The sequence below is a fragment of the Calliphora vicina genome, chromosome 1 (genome assembly GCF_958450345.1).
Source record: "Calliphora vicina chromosome 1, idCalVici1.1, whole genome shotgun sequence".
In the NCBI taxonomy this organism is placed as follows: domain Eukaryota; kingdom Metazoa; phylum Arthropoda; class Insecta; order Diptera; family Calliphoridae; genus Calliphora; species Calliphora vicina.
In genome coordinates, this window is record NC_088780.1 from 21,085,207 (window position 1) to 21,101,739 (window position 16,533).

General features: G+C 27.0%; 1 protein-coding gene across 1 annotated transcript in view; it reads right to left on the reverse strand.

Moving 5' to 3' along the window:
• 5-HT2A (5-hydroxytryptamine receptor 2A) overlaps positions 1-16,533 on the reverse strand; it is an 87,696-nt gene that overhangs the window by 16,668 nt on the left and 54,495 nt on the right. The window contains exons 2-4 of the mRNA XM_065516231.1: positions 15,641-15,865; positions 15,091-15,289; positions 10,176-10,820 (exon numbers count right to left, since the gene is read on the reverse strand). Of these exons, the coding sequence (XP_065372303.1) occupies positions 10,176-10,820; positions 15,091-15,289; positions 15,641-15,865 (1,069 nt within the window). The remainder of the gene's footprint in view (positions 1-10,175; positions 10,821-15,090; positions 15,290-15,640; positions 15,866-16,533) is intronic.

The window sequence follows — 16,533 nt, forward strand, 5'->3', positions numbered from 1 at the left end:
TGATTAAACTAAAAAAAACGAAATTCCGCAATAAAATTATTTTTAAGTAAGACTCAAAGTTTTTTTAATCTGTGCTGTTGTTTTAGAAATAATTTTTTTTTGTTAAAAAAAGAAAATAATTTTTATACAAATTTCGAAATTTTTGTTTTTTAAAACGGCATAATTTATGGGCCAGTTTGGTTACTGATTAGCATATTTTGTTCTTCAAAATTTCAACAAAATCAGTTAATTGACATTTAACCACTAATGTCAAAGGTCACATTTCGTGAAACGAGTTATATCCTAGAACAAAGGGTTATTTCTAACTTGTTACACACTGTACAATTTTGAAGCATATGTATATGCACATTTTAAGGGAATATTTATACGTAAAATATAACAGCATTTTATGCTCATGTTTGCATACAAATATTTTCATACGTGTTTATTTAAACACTTGAAATTCATTTTTTTTTATATAAATTTTTATTTTATTTTTGTGATAGTGAGGAAACAGTTTTAACCCATGTGGTGGGAGGGGAAATAATACGTACATATTTTCTAAATAGTCATGATTTCAATTAATAGTAATTAAATAGGGGAATATTTAAATTCAAGCACTTTTAAAAAGAGATTTTCACTTAATACCTAAATAATTTGCTTATACAAAACAAATCCTTGCAATTGTTATTCACCCTCACATATATAGAAAATTTCAAAAATATTTTAGTTGATTAAAAGTCAATATTGGAAATTCAATTACATATAAATTGACTGACAAGCAATTTGCTGAAACTATAAGAAGATTTGCAAAAAAGTATGGAATTAGTGATTTCCATATTTTGACATTTACTTAATACTTTTTTTTGGGGGAGGGGATTTTTTAAAAATTGTGGTACTTCTGGATTTATCATTGTTCTCAATATGCTATATTCATATACAGTTTGGTTTATTGTTTTTGCTTTTTTTTCTCTGCTGCCAAAGTTTTTAAGCATTCATGCATGCATGAATGGGTTAAATTTCATAAATTGTAATGGATGCATTTTAGTTTAACAACTACAAAAAAAAAACTAAGAGGGAGACAAAATTTTTTGAATGAAAAAAGGAGAGAAAAAAGAAATGAATATTACATGGCTATGGTTACATATTTTCATCATTTATTCGCATCGTTATTGTAGTTAGAATTTTTTGCAAGTTTTTCCAAAAATTTTCCAAAAAAATTACCAAACGAGACAAACATATAACAACAATTGTTACAAGCGGCTGCATATGCATTTAACATGACTTGAGGCGCAATTATGAAATTCTGTTGCAAAGTAAATTTGTTAATTTAAAGCTGTTCAAACAATAACGCACAAATTGCCATTAGTGAACAGTAATTCAGAATTTTATAAAAATTAACAAAAGAGGCATCATATAATTTTTGATAACAAAAAAAATTAAATTTAATTTTTCCTTCTGTAAATGCTAAAATGATGCAATCCAATTATTTGTTTGTAAACGAATTGATACAGCCTAATACTGTTTTTATACCCACCCTCAAAAAAGATGCGGAGGTATATTGATTTTTACCTTCCATTTGTAATACATCTAAATATTTGTCTCAAACCCATATTAGTATAATATATCTTGGGTCCTCATACGATTCAAAGATGATCTAGCTACTGTTGAAAACACTATAGGGCCCCCCTTAGCGCCAAATTATCGTATGCGACATTTTCTATTTTTTTTTATTACAAAAATTAAAATTTTATGGACCGACTGATGTTTTAGCGTTCTCAGAATATCAAAATTGTTAATAACTTCAAAATTATAGGGGGTAAGATTTTATCGTAAGTCAATAATTACATTTTACAGTAAACGAATTTTATCGTAAGCGACACATAGTGGTATAGAAAAACAAGTAAGAAAGTATGGTCGGTAAAGCCCGACCATATAATACCCTACACTAAGTAAAAGCAAAAACATTTTTCTTTTAAAATTTCAATAATTTATATTTTTGAGTGATTTTCGGAAGTGGGCCTAATATGGGAGCTATGACCAATTATGGACCGATCACCATGAAATTAGGTCGTGTGATTTATATCTATATTAAAGGTAACTATGTTGAATTTTGTGTGTATACCAAAATTTTTAAGCGACTTATGCACGTTAAATTGATTTTCGGAAGCGGGTCTATATGGGAGCTATGACTAATTATGGACCGATCGTAACAAAATTTGGTGACATGAATTTTGTATATATAAAACTTATTTGGAGCGAAATTTGTGGAGATACATACATATATAAATTAAACATTTATGACTGATAAAGTCCAATTTCGGAAGGACTTTGTATGGGGGCTAGGTGAAATAATGGCCCGATTTCAGCTAGTTTCAATAAGCTTGGTCATTGGGCCGAAAGAATAATATGTACCAAATTTGATCGAAATATCTTCAAAATTGTGACCTGTAATCTGCGCACAAGGTTTACATGGACAGCCAGCCAGCCGACCAGACGGACGGACGGACATCGCTTAATCGACTCAGAAAGTGATTTTGGTATTACTTTAAGGTGGGTGTTAGACTAATATTTTTGGGCGTTACAAACATCTGCACAAACGCATAATACCCTCCCCACTATGGTGGTGTAGGGTATAAAAAAATACTTAAATTGGTTTGAATGAAATTTAACATGCGCAAAGAAGAAGTGTTCTCGAGTTTAATTTCTGGATCTCATGGGCACATCAGGGGCGCGACCAAGGGTCCTCAAAGTAGGACACCTCGGGTATGTTACATTTTTAAAACGATATTATTTCTTGGTTTGAGTTCCGATTTCAAAAACATTAAATCTTCTCATCGAGCACTACAAAAAACCTCATCGTAGCTATCAAATATCTATTATAGCTTAGGAGATATTCGCATTTGAAAATTAAATTTTCAACATTTTTACCCACCCTACTCCAGTTTTTTGATAACAGCGTATCCAAATATTTCCCGATTTTCTCCAGTTTTCCTTTATTTGACTAACAACACATGTATGTGTTAAATGAAGAAATATCTGTTTAAAAATAATGACTAAGTCCAAAGTTATATCCTTTTGAATTTAAAAAATTTTAAAAAGGCGATTTTTCGCTAATTTTTTGGGAAAAAAAACTTTTTTTCTTTTTAAGTAATCGCAAAAAATTTCTAAGAGGATGTATAAGGATTTTCCACTTTCTGAAAGCTAAGTTTTGATAAAATATTTTAAAGGAAAACCAATTTCAAAATTGTTTTTACAGAGGGGACCAGGTCCTTTCAAAAAACACCTATTTTTTAGGACAAACATTCTCAAATCGCATATTCGATATCAAAATATAGTAACCGATTTTAGATGGCCCAATATGCTTTTAATTATTTTGTAAAGGGTTCCGATAACTCCGACCTTGGTATAGATATTATAGCCAAAAAACTAAAAATTTCCATTTTTGGGATTTTTCAACACTTTTTGGGGAATTGCGGGATTGCTGATAATAAATTTCATAATTCGTTTTTATTTTTCTATTTTAAATAGAAAATTTTACATAACTGTGAAATTTCATTAAAAACTATTCATAAATAACAATTTTATTTCAATTCGAAAAATTCAATAAAAAACATTTTTTGTCATATTTTTCCATGAATTTTTAATTGTCAAAAGTTATAAATATTTTTGAGAAATAGACAAATAGCTTGAACGAAATTATATTATATCGCATCATAACATTTTTAATTTTAAGTATAAAATTCAAAATAATCGAAAAAACCTTCTCCTGTAAAATTTGTTTTTTGTCGCTTACGATAATTTGGCGCTATGGGCTCGAAATGTCTGTTTGAGCTGTCATAAATATGTTGATTATGCGGCAATCCTGATAAAATTTTGCACAAATTAGTTCTAAGTACTGTGAAATTATAGTGTAAAGTATGGCGAAAATCGGACAAAATTTGTCCCTAGTCCCCATATGAGGTCCCCTGTAGAAAATTGCTTGAACATTCATAATGGCCTTATAATAATTACTATTGTAATGCAATTTGACATAAACAAGTTTTATATGAATCTAAATCCTTCTACCAACTTTTCTGAGGATCGTTTCATATTGGGGGACCCTATATCAGAAAAATATTTTCTTAATATTTCACCTATTGATGGTGGGTATACAAGATTCGTCACAGCCTAATACAACACTCTTACTTGTACTATTTGTGTTATTTAAAATTATAGCTGTTGCTCATATTCAACAATAAATTTTGTGTAAAACTATATTTACAAAATACATTTCCAAACAAAAAATATGCTTGTTTCTATAGTCACGCTTCAAACATCAAAAATAAATTTATGGCAAATATGTACATTTCTTTTTAAAGTTTTCATATTTTTCATTTGCTAGGACAATTTATGCACACGTTTCATTACTAAATATTTCAGTGTATGCAGAAAAAACATAAATTTGTCATTAAATGCCATATGCTAATGGTTATTAACAGGGCAACCAAAAATATGCTCTAAAAAAAGTGTTTTATGCGCATAAAATATGCACTTATAAACGAAAAATATGCTCTTAAAATATAAAAAATATGCACTTAAAAATAGTTTTATTACTGTTTGATTTCAACGTTTTCGATTGTACTGTCTTTTTCAATACATAAAAATAGTTTGATTCAATTCATTTTATTATATTTAGCAATAAATTACTATCTGTTTTCTTAAGTTTTAAACTAAATGATTGTTTTAGATTTCCGTAGAATTGATTTATCTCATCTTTTAAACTGCCTTATACTTCAAACTTTGTTTTTGTAAGTAGTAGTATAATATTTTTCTTGCTCAATCCATGTGCCCCATGTTCCGGATGTTCCAGATAAATTTCTCGAAATATTTATATTCTACATAAAGCTTTAAAAATCACTTTTATATCATTTGAATTATGTTTCACGTGAGAACGTGTGTAAGTTGTTGGTAAAAATTGCAATATATTTTTTTAATTCGGCTTCCAAAATTTAAATAGAATTATAAAAAATCCTTACAATAGTGGAATGATTTCATCTAGTGCGACAATTAAAGAAATCTTTTTGTTGGAGTTTTATGATTGGGACTCAAAATACCATGACATTTCCTATTTTTCTTCCTTTTTCATCCATTGTTTCATCTAACGATATCCATGTATTCTTTTCTTTTTTCTTAATATCTTTTTTACAATTTGTCTAAATCTATCAACGTGCTTTGAACGCAAGACTTTCGATGGATCTTAATATTCTTATTTTATGTTAGTGGTAAACTGTTAATGCCCAACCATAACTGTCTCAACCTTAAGTTTCTTTTTTTAAATGTATCCAAAAATTTTGTTAAGAAGTTACCCATAACACAATTTAGAAATTTACATTTAATTTTTTACGTATTTTTACTATTTGTTCAATTTTAATAATTGTGTGAAACTATACTCATTTAAGTCAACGAAAATTCATTTAAGATAAGTCGATTATGGGTACTCTCATTTTTTCTTTAAGTAGCCTAGGCCAATTATCATTGGACCTTAACAAAATAGTAAAATATATAAATAAAAAATTACAATACAAACAATAAAATTGTATTAAGAAAACAAACTTATGAAAAAAAAAGAAAATATGCAACAAAAATATGCAGTTATGAGTCAAATATGCAAAAATATGCTACAAAACGCAAAATATGCAGTAAAGAGCAAAATATGCACAAACAAATCGATGCCAAAATTCTTAAAATTGTCTGAAACGGATAAATAACTAACTCATATGTTTATACTACGCACAGCAAAAAATATGATATTGCATATTTTTGGTTGCCCTGGTTATTAATTATAGATATTTTTTTTTGGAAAATTACATACTCATTTACACAGCTATTAATTTTAAGAATTCGGTATTTAATAAATCTTACAGTACCATTGAATACTATACAGTACTGTGGAGTACTAGACAATACTATCGGAAACTATAGAGTATTTTACAGTAGCGCACTCTATAATAATCGTACTTGACAGTAGCGTGTCCCAAAAAAAGAAATTTTGTTGGGGCTCAAGCATAATTTGAAAGCTTATTGGTTAAAGTATTTTTGAGATTTTTTAGATTTTTCGGAAGAGGTTTAGAGGTCGCTCAAGTCGAGTTTTTGCCAAAAATCGAGTTTGTCGGCCCTTTTTTGAGTTTTCTTCATAATTTTGTCAAAACCCACCATTTTCATTATATTTATTCCATGATTTATTTCTCTGTGCAAACATTTTTAGTTTTTCCAATGAATTGGCTTACTAAGGTGCCCTACATTACAATTTTTCGTAATTTTTCCATAAATTTTGTAAATAAGGCTTTATGAAAATGAAAAACCTAACAATGCAGTTTGAAAGATCAATTAATTTTTAATAATTTAGAGACAACACCCATGAAAATAAGAAAAAAAACTTTTTTTTGGGACACACTACTGTACAGTACGCAGTAAAGCAGAATCAAAATATTTTGAAAATAAATCTGACATTTCTAAATAATTGTCCGATTGACATGAAACAATTACACAAGCGTAGCTGAGTATTTCTCGAGTTTATGTTTTGATGAAGATCGCACAGACTCATGAGGAGTGGAGCTGTGGGCAAGTAGGGCATCTCAGACATGTGACATTTTTAAACGCTTATGAAATTAATATGGTTTTTCAATATCAACGATTTTAATATATTCTTAAAGCCTTATAACCGATATCATTCAAATAGCTAAGTAATAAAAAACCAAATCATATGAAAAGTTTCAAAGCAATATCTTTTAAAAGTTCAAAAATAATCGATTTTAAAATTGAGAAAATGTTTAATGTATTCGTTTTTCGTATTTAAGAAAACTTTAAAATAATATGGATTTTCCGAGGCCTTCCGAATTTAAACTATTTGTATGGGTTTGTATATGTTTGTCATTCCGTATGTAATTTCTACATTTTTCATTTGTGCTCCACCCCTCATTATCGTAAGCGACATTTTAAAAATTTTTGTTTTATTGCAGAAATTAAAATTTTATGATGTTTAGCGTTCTCAGAATATCAAAACTGTTAATAGCATCAAAAATATAGGGGGTAAGATTTTATCGTAAGTCAATGTTTATATTTTACAGTAAACAAATTTTATCGTAAGCGACACACAGTGGTATAGAAAAAAAGAGGGAAATAAATCTGTAACTTCTTCATGGGACCACCAGGGACCAAGGGCCCTCAAAGTAGGACACATCGGGTATGTTACATTTTTAAAACGATATTATTTCTTGGTTTGAGTTCCGATTTCAAAAACATTATACATGTAAAATCTTCTCATCGAGCACTACAAAAAACCTCGTCGTAGCTATCAATTATCTATTATAGCTTCGCATTTGAAAATTAAATGTTCAACATTTTTACCCAACCTACTCCAGTTTTTTGATAACAGCGTATCCAAATATTTCCAGTTTTCCTTTGTTGGACTACCAACACATGTATGTGTCAAATGGAAAAAGAACTGTTTAAAAATAATGACTGAGTCCAAAGTTATATGCATTTGAATTTAAAAAAATTTTAAAATGGCGATTTTTCGCTATTTTTTTTGGGAAAAAAGTACTTTTTTTCTTTTTAAGTTATAGCAAAAAAATTCTAAGAGAATGTATAAGGAATTTCCACTTTCTGAAAGCTAAGTTTTGATAAAATATTTTAAAGGAAAACCAATTTCAGAATTGTTGTTGTTACCGAGGGGACCAGGTCCTTTCAAAAAACACCTATTTTATTATGTAAAATAAAACTTTAGGGCAAAAATTCTCAAATCGCTTATCCGATATCAAAATATATTAACCGATTATAGGTGGCTCAATATGTTTCTAATTATTTTGTAAAGGGTCCCGATAACACCGACCCTGGTATGGATATTATAGCCAAAAAACTAAAAATTAGCATTTTTGGAATTTTTCAACACTTTTTTGGGAATTGTGGGATTGCTGATAATAAATTTCAAAATTCGTTTCTATTTTTCCATTTAAAAAAAAAAAAAAATCTACATAACTGTGAAATTTCATTAAAAACTATTTATAAATAAAAATTTAATTTCAATTCGAAAAATTTTTATCTATGCAAAAATCCAATATAAAACATTTTTTGTCATATTTTTATGTAAAGTATTCCATGAATTTTTAATTGTCAAAAGTTATAAATATTTTCGAAAAATAGACAAATAGCTTGAACGAAATTATATTATATCGCATCATTAACATTTTAATTCTATGTAAAAATTTCAAAATAATCAACAAAAAAAACCTTCTCCTGTAAAATTTGTGTTTTGTCGCTTACGATAATTTGGCGCTAAGGGCTCAATATGTTCTGGATCGTTCTGGATGTAGCGAAGTCGTATCTTCCGTAGCCCCCAAATAACTTACATGCATTATTCATATATAGGAAAATCGGCCCACAAATGGCTGAGATATAAGGAAAAAACCGTTGCATCCTCGATTTTCGCCCTATTTTTTATCTATATCTGGATTACTAAGTCATTAATATATTTCTAATGATAGATATTTTAAAGTCCATTGCAACGATGTATGTATATAAGGCTATAGTAAGTTGGACCTACAATGGGTCAAAATCGGGAAAAATATTTTTTAAACCATCATATTAAATTTTTTTTGTCGTAAATTATTTTTTAAAAAAAATTTAAAAACAATTTGAAAAAAAAAATAATTTAAAGCAATTAAAAAAAAAATATATATATTTATAAGTATTTTTTGAATTTTGGTAAAAAAAATCATCCTGAAAAAAAGTCCTCTAAAGTTTTGAGAAGGGAAAAAAATTATATTTTTTCAGTTGCCAAAGTTTTTTTTTATGATTTTACAAATTTAGTTACATTTTAATCCCAAGTGCCATTAAGGGTTAATTTTAATTTTTTTTTGCTGTTATTATAAATACTAGACTTTATGTTATATTTTCCTAAGTTTCATTAAAATCGTCCAAGAAATATATAAAATTTCGCTCTCTTTCCATTAGACATTCCAAATATCGATTTAAGGTTATCGTTTTCCAATTTTAGTAAAATGTTCAGAGTATATTTAGAATTATCTGGACTATAATAGTCTTATTAGGTTTTACTTAAAATTTATAATAGTAAGGACATTGAGCTGATTCGCCAAAATATGGCCAAATAATTTGTTTTTCTCGAAAATTGCAAAATTTAAATCGCAGTCACGAAAAAACTATCGGAGGTATTTTCATAATTTTTATTCCCTATTATATTCTCAATAAATTCCACTGAGATGATCAAAAAATTCTGAAATTTGTTTAAGAAAATGGAGTTAAAGATTTTTTTTACTGTAACTTTCATTAATATAAATAAATTTACATACTTTTGTAAAGTAATGAAGAATGTTAAGGAGTTTCACAAATTTATTTCATATAAATAGTAAAATTTTGCATATATCTGACCTTTGACCTCGATGCGCATCCCGAAACCGTTGACCGATTTGGCTAAAATTTCAGCACTTAACTTTTAGAGGTAGTCTCACAATATTCCACCCCGCACTCTTTGAAATCTAAAAAAAATCGACTGTCGCCTAATATACATATTTACATGATTCTCCATACCCGAATATAACAGGCACAGATTACTACAGATATGTAACAAATGACAGTTGTCAAAAAAGTTTTCAATGGTTGTGATTTGCAGAGCGAAAGAAAAATTACAAATTTTCAATAGGCACGAGTGTGAAATATATTTGTCCCTTTTTTCAAACCACAACCATTTTGACATTTTTCTATTGAAAACAGCTGATTCATATCTGTATAATTTGTGATAACAGGTTTAATTGCTTTCATTATTATCAACATCGTTTTATTTTTTTAAAAAAATCACTCATTTAGAACGTCATTCACACTTTTAATACTGCCTAGTTTTTTGTTGTGTATTTTAAATTACAATTAAATTTATAACCATCAGGTGTATTTATTATACTTTCTAGATAATTTGACATTTAAAGAAACCATATAATTAAAAATATATTAAAGAAAAGAACAACCCGCTCGTCACTCGTCATATGTCGCCAGCTTTTGAACAGTCATTATTCTTGATCATGTTGAAACTTTTATAGCCAACACCACTACTTTTTGCTTTTCTCTAGCAACTTTATAGAATATATGTAATGTAAATAATAATGAAGAAAAAAAGGACGTAAAGAACTAAATCTATAACTTACCTATCCATTAGATTCGCATTACCAGCATGCGATGAACGCCAATAGTTATTTGTTTCCTGATGGTGGTGGTGGTGGGCCGTTAGCAACGCTGACGATGAGGTGGACAGATTGGTGGTCTGTTGCTGAAGCTGGTGCGAATGCTGCTGCGAGTGGGTGTGTGATGATATGCGTCGTTTATCATTGTTACGTTCGTTTGTTGGCGATGCAACTATAACCTTAAAACTAGTGGGTTTATTGCGTAAAGATGATGAAGATGAATGGCGTAAAATACCGCTACGAAAATTCGCAGCATTGCGACAGGTGTTGGCTGTGGCGGCAGCAGCCATTGGTCCATCATCATCATCATTGCCAACAATGCCACCGCCATTACTGCCATTGCCCTGACGACCATTGCGACCACTGCCTGCTCCGAGACGGCTGGTGGCAGTGCCATTAGAGAAATTTGACGAGGATGAAGAGCGATGATGCTGGTACTGCTGCTGTTGATGTTGTTTATCGTTATAGTCATTGTTGAAATTGCGATTGGAATCGCTGGCACCACCGCCCAAACAATATTTGTTGTAGCTGCTGTTGCTGCTAAAACTACTGTGCATTTGCAGCTGCTGTTGGGAATGTTGAGGACGTATAGTGAAACGACCACCCAAGCTATGAGAAAACAAAAATAAACAACAATGCAGGTAAATACATACATAAATCAATTTAAAAATAAATTATTTCTTGCTTTTTTTTGTTGAGAAAACAAAACAAAATAGCACAATTTTAAGGAAAACAAACAAATAGCAAAATGGCAACATTTTGTAGTTAGATTTATTTTGTATTGTAAATGAAGTGGTGGAGTTTGGGTAAAGAAAATAATTTATTTCCTTAGCATTGGACTTTTTTGTGGTTTTGAGGTTTGCTAAAATTTTATTTGGAAAATATTTAGAAAGAATTGGGCAAATGAAAGCATAAATCAAGGACTTTAAAATGAAATTAAAAGAAGTTGGCAAAAATGATGCTCAAAAGTATAGTCTACTTTAAGGCATATTATTAAAATACATTTATCCTTTACTAAAACACCTTATATTTAACAAAAACTTTGTTCATTATAAATTTAAAAACTGTTTAAACTTTTTAAAAATACATATAAGTAAACCAACTTATTTTTAGCATACTTTAGGGGTTTTTATGAATTTCATAAAAAAAATTCTAAAATAAATTTTATAATGACAACAGTTTGTTTGATACTTGCTGTAAAAAGTATACAAAAAAGTTTTTTTTTTAAATTTTAACATTCTTACATGTTGTTATTTTCACGCTTCTTAAATTTTGTTTCAGCGTGTTAACATGTCTTGTTAACATGGCTTCGAGTATTACGTGGTATGTGTTTAATTTGTTTTTGTTTTTTTTTTTGCATAACGTTGAAGTTGTTTTATTGTTGTTTTATACTGTACTACGACTGCAGTTACATATTGTTGTCTCTTTGCGTAACAAATTGGCATTGAGACATGTGCAAATATAATTTAAATTAGCAGTTGTCTTTGTGAGGTTTTGAAATTCGAGCCATAAAGTAGACTTAGCTAAATTTAATTACAAGATACAAAGAATGTGGCAAATGGCGATGTTTAAATTTTTAATTAGTTTAAGGTTTAGTAACTAAATATTAATAGAAATTTAAATTTAATTAGACAGGACTTAAATAGTCAACGGTTTTTAAAGGTGTGAGAAACACCCACTATAAAAAGTATATTAATGAATATAAAATATAATGTAATATTGATTTTTTTATAAATTTTTATTTATAATTCATAATAAATTTTTAAATCTTTGATAAATTTAAAAATTGCTTATAAATAAGGTCTAAAATGTTTAGCGTTTATATATTTTTAGCCTTAATGCATGCAATACTTTAAGGTTTATTTTAAACCTAAAAGTATGCAATATTTTTTATAAAAAAATATGCTAAGTAAAATCTTATTTATTCTGAAAGGGCAAATATTGTAAAATTCATATTTTTGGTATTTTTGTATAATTTTTTGGGAATTAGTGGAAATATTGGTTACTTGGAGTTTCAAATAAATAAATAAATAAGCAATTAATTTAATTACTTAAAATGTCATATTTTTAGAACAAATGCTACTTATTCATAACAATAATAGAATAATATTACAAATGTGATTTGGATTTTCTTGAAAATCCCAAGAAATTTGTAAAATTTTAGATAATTTTCTATTTTTTTTAGATTTTTAAATAAGTAGTATTTCTACTACTATTTTTAAAACTTAATTTAAAAGCTGTTATATTACTTGTCACATCAGAATTTATTAAAATTTTAAATTTTTCTTAAATTTAAAAAAAATTATTTCTACTACTATTTTCAAAAATTCATTTAAATATGAAATATTATTTTTAATAATAAAAAAACTAAAAGAATTTGCTTAATTTTAAGAATAGTATTATTTCTACTACTATTTTACACATTTGAAATTATTATGTAATTTTGTTTTCTTTTTCTTCAAAAGTTTTTATTTTTATCAATTATCTGTTTTTAATTACATTGTCTAGCTACGTAGACTACATATTTAGATATTTGAAGTTTTTTCATAAATACCAACCAAATAAATCCCGGGATAATGTTTTGCAATGAATTGTAATTAAACATTGAATTAAATAATAAATAACCAATTAATTTACATTTTAGAACAAATGCTACATATTTAGAACAAAATTAGAATTATATTATAAATGACATTTAGATTTGCTATAAAAATTAAAGGAAATATTCTTGAAAATTCCAAAATATTTGTAAAATTTGTATAATTTTCAGATTTTTAAAAAAGTAGTATTTCTACTACTATTTTTAAAACCTAATTTTTATTTTTTGAAATACCAGAATTTATTAAAATTTTAAATTTTTCTTAAATTTTAAAAAAAACTTTTTTCTACTACTATTTTTGAAAATTGCTTTAAATTTGAAATAGTTCTAAGAAAACCAATTAAAAGAATTTTAAATGAATATGAAATAGCAGAATTTATTAAAATTTTACGTTTTTCTTAATTTTTAAAAAGGAGTATTGTCTACTACTATTTTCAAAAATTCATTGAAATATGAAATATTATTTTTAATAATAAAAAATTAAAAGAATTAAAAAAAAAATACTTACTTTTAAGAAAGTAGTATTTCTACTATTTTTAAAATTTCAATTTATAAAGTAATTTTGTTTTCTTTTTACAAGAATTTGAAACCAATATGAAATAGCAGAATTTATTAAAATTTTACGTTTTTCTTAATTTTTAAAAAGGAGTATTGTCTACTACTATTTTCAAAAATTAATTTAAAATTGAATTATTTAATTTAATTATTTTTAATAATAAAAAATTAAAAGAATTAAAGAAAAATTACCATTTTTCTTACTTTTAAGAAAGTAGTATTTCTACTACTATTTTAAAAATTTCAATTTATTATGTAATTTTGTTTTGTTTTCTTTTTTTCATTTCATTTATTAATTGTAATCTAAAAGCCAACATAGGCCAAAGTGTGATAACATATTTAAAACATAATTTTTCTTTTTTTCTTTTTTTCTTTTTAAAAGAATTTGAAACCAACATGAAATAGCAGAATTTAATAAAATTTTACGTTTTTATTAATTTTTAAAAGAAGTATTGTCTTCTACTATTTTCAAAAATTCATTTAATAATGAAATATTATTTTTAATAATAAAAAATTAAAAGAATTAAAAAAAAATTACCATTTTTCTTACTTTTAAGAAAGTAGTATGTCTACTACGATTTTAAAAATTTCAATTTATTATGTAATTTTGATCATTTTTTTTTAAAAGCTTTTATTTTTATCAATTATCTATTTTGAATTACATAGTCTAGCTACGAAGACCATTTACATATTAAAAGTTTCTCCAAAAAAGATATTTTAAGTTAACTAAATAATTGCCAGAATAATGTATTGGAATTAAACATTTAATTACCTCGATATTTAAAAAATACTGCATATTTACACAAAAATTGTGAAATTCGAGAATTCATAAAAAAATTAATATTCAATAACAGGTTTGTTCGTTAACATTTCCCATTTAGGAATATGCAAATCCCGCAATTCCAAAAAATTCCAATTTTAAAATTTTTTGGTATTTTGTCCATAAAGTCAACATTTGGTGCGGAACTGGTAAAAGAATTATACGAATGATTTGGAATACATCATAGTATCATAAACTGCTGCACGTTTTGGAATCAAACCTTTGACAAAATTCAATATTGTGAAAATCCCAATCCAATCCAGTTTATTATAGGCCTAATTGAAGGCTTTACGAATCATTTGATTTTGGACGAAACACACAAAATTCGCAGGAGTTTACTAATTTTTCTCATAGGTACAATTTTAATGAAAAATCTAGGATTTTTATTTAAAACTATTATTCTTTATTTTTTTTATTACACACCTTAAAGTATGCAATGCCAAATATGTATTAACATTTTAAATCCTTAAAATCAATTAAATGCAAGAAACATGTTTATGTAAATTTCTATTGGACAAATCTAAAATTACTAAAAAATAAAAAGAAAAATATTCAACGGAGAAATAATTTGTGCTAATAAAACAACAATATATCAATCTATTTTATTCCTACTTTTTTATAATTTTTAAAGGTTAGATTTAAAATGTTTCAATTTATTTTTCCTTTTGCTTATATAATTTAAATTGTATTGCAGTTTATTTTTAAAGAAATTGAAAGTTTCCTTTCTACCTTAAAGTATGCAATATTACGAATATCCTAAAGTATGCAATAGATATTTACATATCAAAGGATTTGAAAAACTACATGTTCCAAAGCTCTTTTTTTTGTTTGTTTTCCTTGCATAAAACTGAAAATGAACACGAAAAACTAAAAAAAAAAAAACAAAACAAAAAAAGTAAACTCACCGACGAAATAATTCGCTTTCCGGATGTTCAGCTGCAAATCGTGCCTTTTTCCTTAACAATGGTATTGTCAGAGCGTACGTGATTACCATCATTACCATGGGTATATAAAATGCCACCAACGAACCGAAAACAAAAAATGCACGATTGTTAATGACACAAACATTTGACTGGGGCATGATATTCTTTTCATTCACAAGACCTTGAATAAAAAATTTGAAGAAAAAAAAGAAGAACAAAAATTGTAACATACAATAAGGGGCCATAAATTACACGGTAAGCCAAGGCTTTATAAAATCCTTTGTTAAACATTTATTCAATATCAATAGCAAGTAATTAATAAACAACAAACGAAATGAAATAAAATAAATGTTGCACATGTGAAATAATATGTATAAGGCAAAGGGGACACACCAATCATGAAGGTGAATCCATTACTATTATGGTAAAATGTCATTAATACAGACTCAAAATTTATAGTATGACAACATTTGCTTAAAATACAAATGAATAAAAGAAAAATTAAAAAAGAAAATATGTATGAAATATTTACCCAATACTGTTATCGAGCTGGATACAATCATGGCCATTAACCAGACAATGGCAATTTTCATGCCAGCCAAACGTTTCGTTGAACGATGCCGTGAACCCAATGGATTTCGTATACCCAAATAACGACCCAAACTGATGAAGCACATATGCAGGATGCTGGATGAACATGCCATAACATCGCAGGTCACATATATATTGCACCATGTAAAACCTAATGGCCAATAACCTGTAAACAACATGAAAATAAATAGAGAGATAGAGTGAATGAGTAAAACAACATGTCAAATGAACAACGTAAAACACAACAATATATATAGACAGTTGTAAAAGTGAAATAAAGGGATATTAAAAAAAAAGAATTACAACATTTTATAATCCCCCTTTAAGTATGCTTTAATTTATGTTATAAAGTGCAAATTGAAAAGTATGCTATAAGTTGGCTTAAATATTTGTATTTTTGGTTTTAGGTAGGTTAAACAAATATTTGTTTTATTTTTAAATGCAGTTTAATAGGTTATTATTATTTTACATTTAGTCAAATATCATGTAGCTTAAAGCAAAAACCTTGAAACTAACTTATATTATTCCAAGTATTTGTCATTTATTTGAATTCTTTTAAATCCTCAAATTTAACCTAAAATATTTGACCCTTTTAAACTAAACTTAATCTCTTTATAAAATTTGTATACGTTCCAATTAACAGCATAACAAATCCCTATAAAATTTTATTCTCCCCCATTTTTATAAAGCTGTGGTTTTGTTGTCAAAAATATAAATGTATGAATATGACAAAAATTCTAAAAAAATATAAATCTTATGTCTAATACAGAAGACAAAGTGTTAAATAAAACTATAAAATTCATACATTTGAAACAAAGTATGTGTGAACGAATG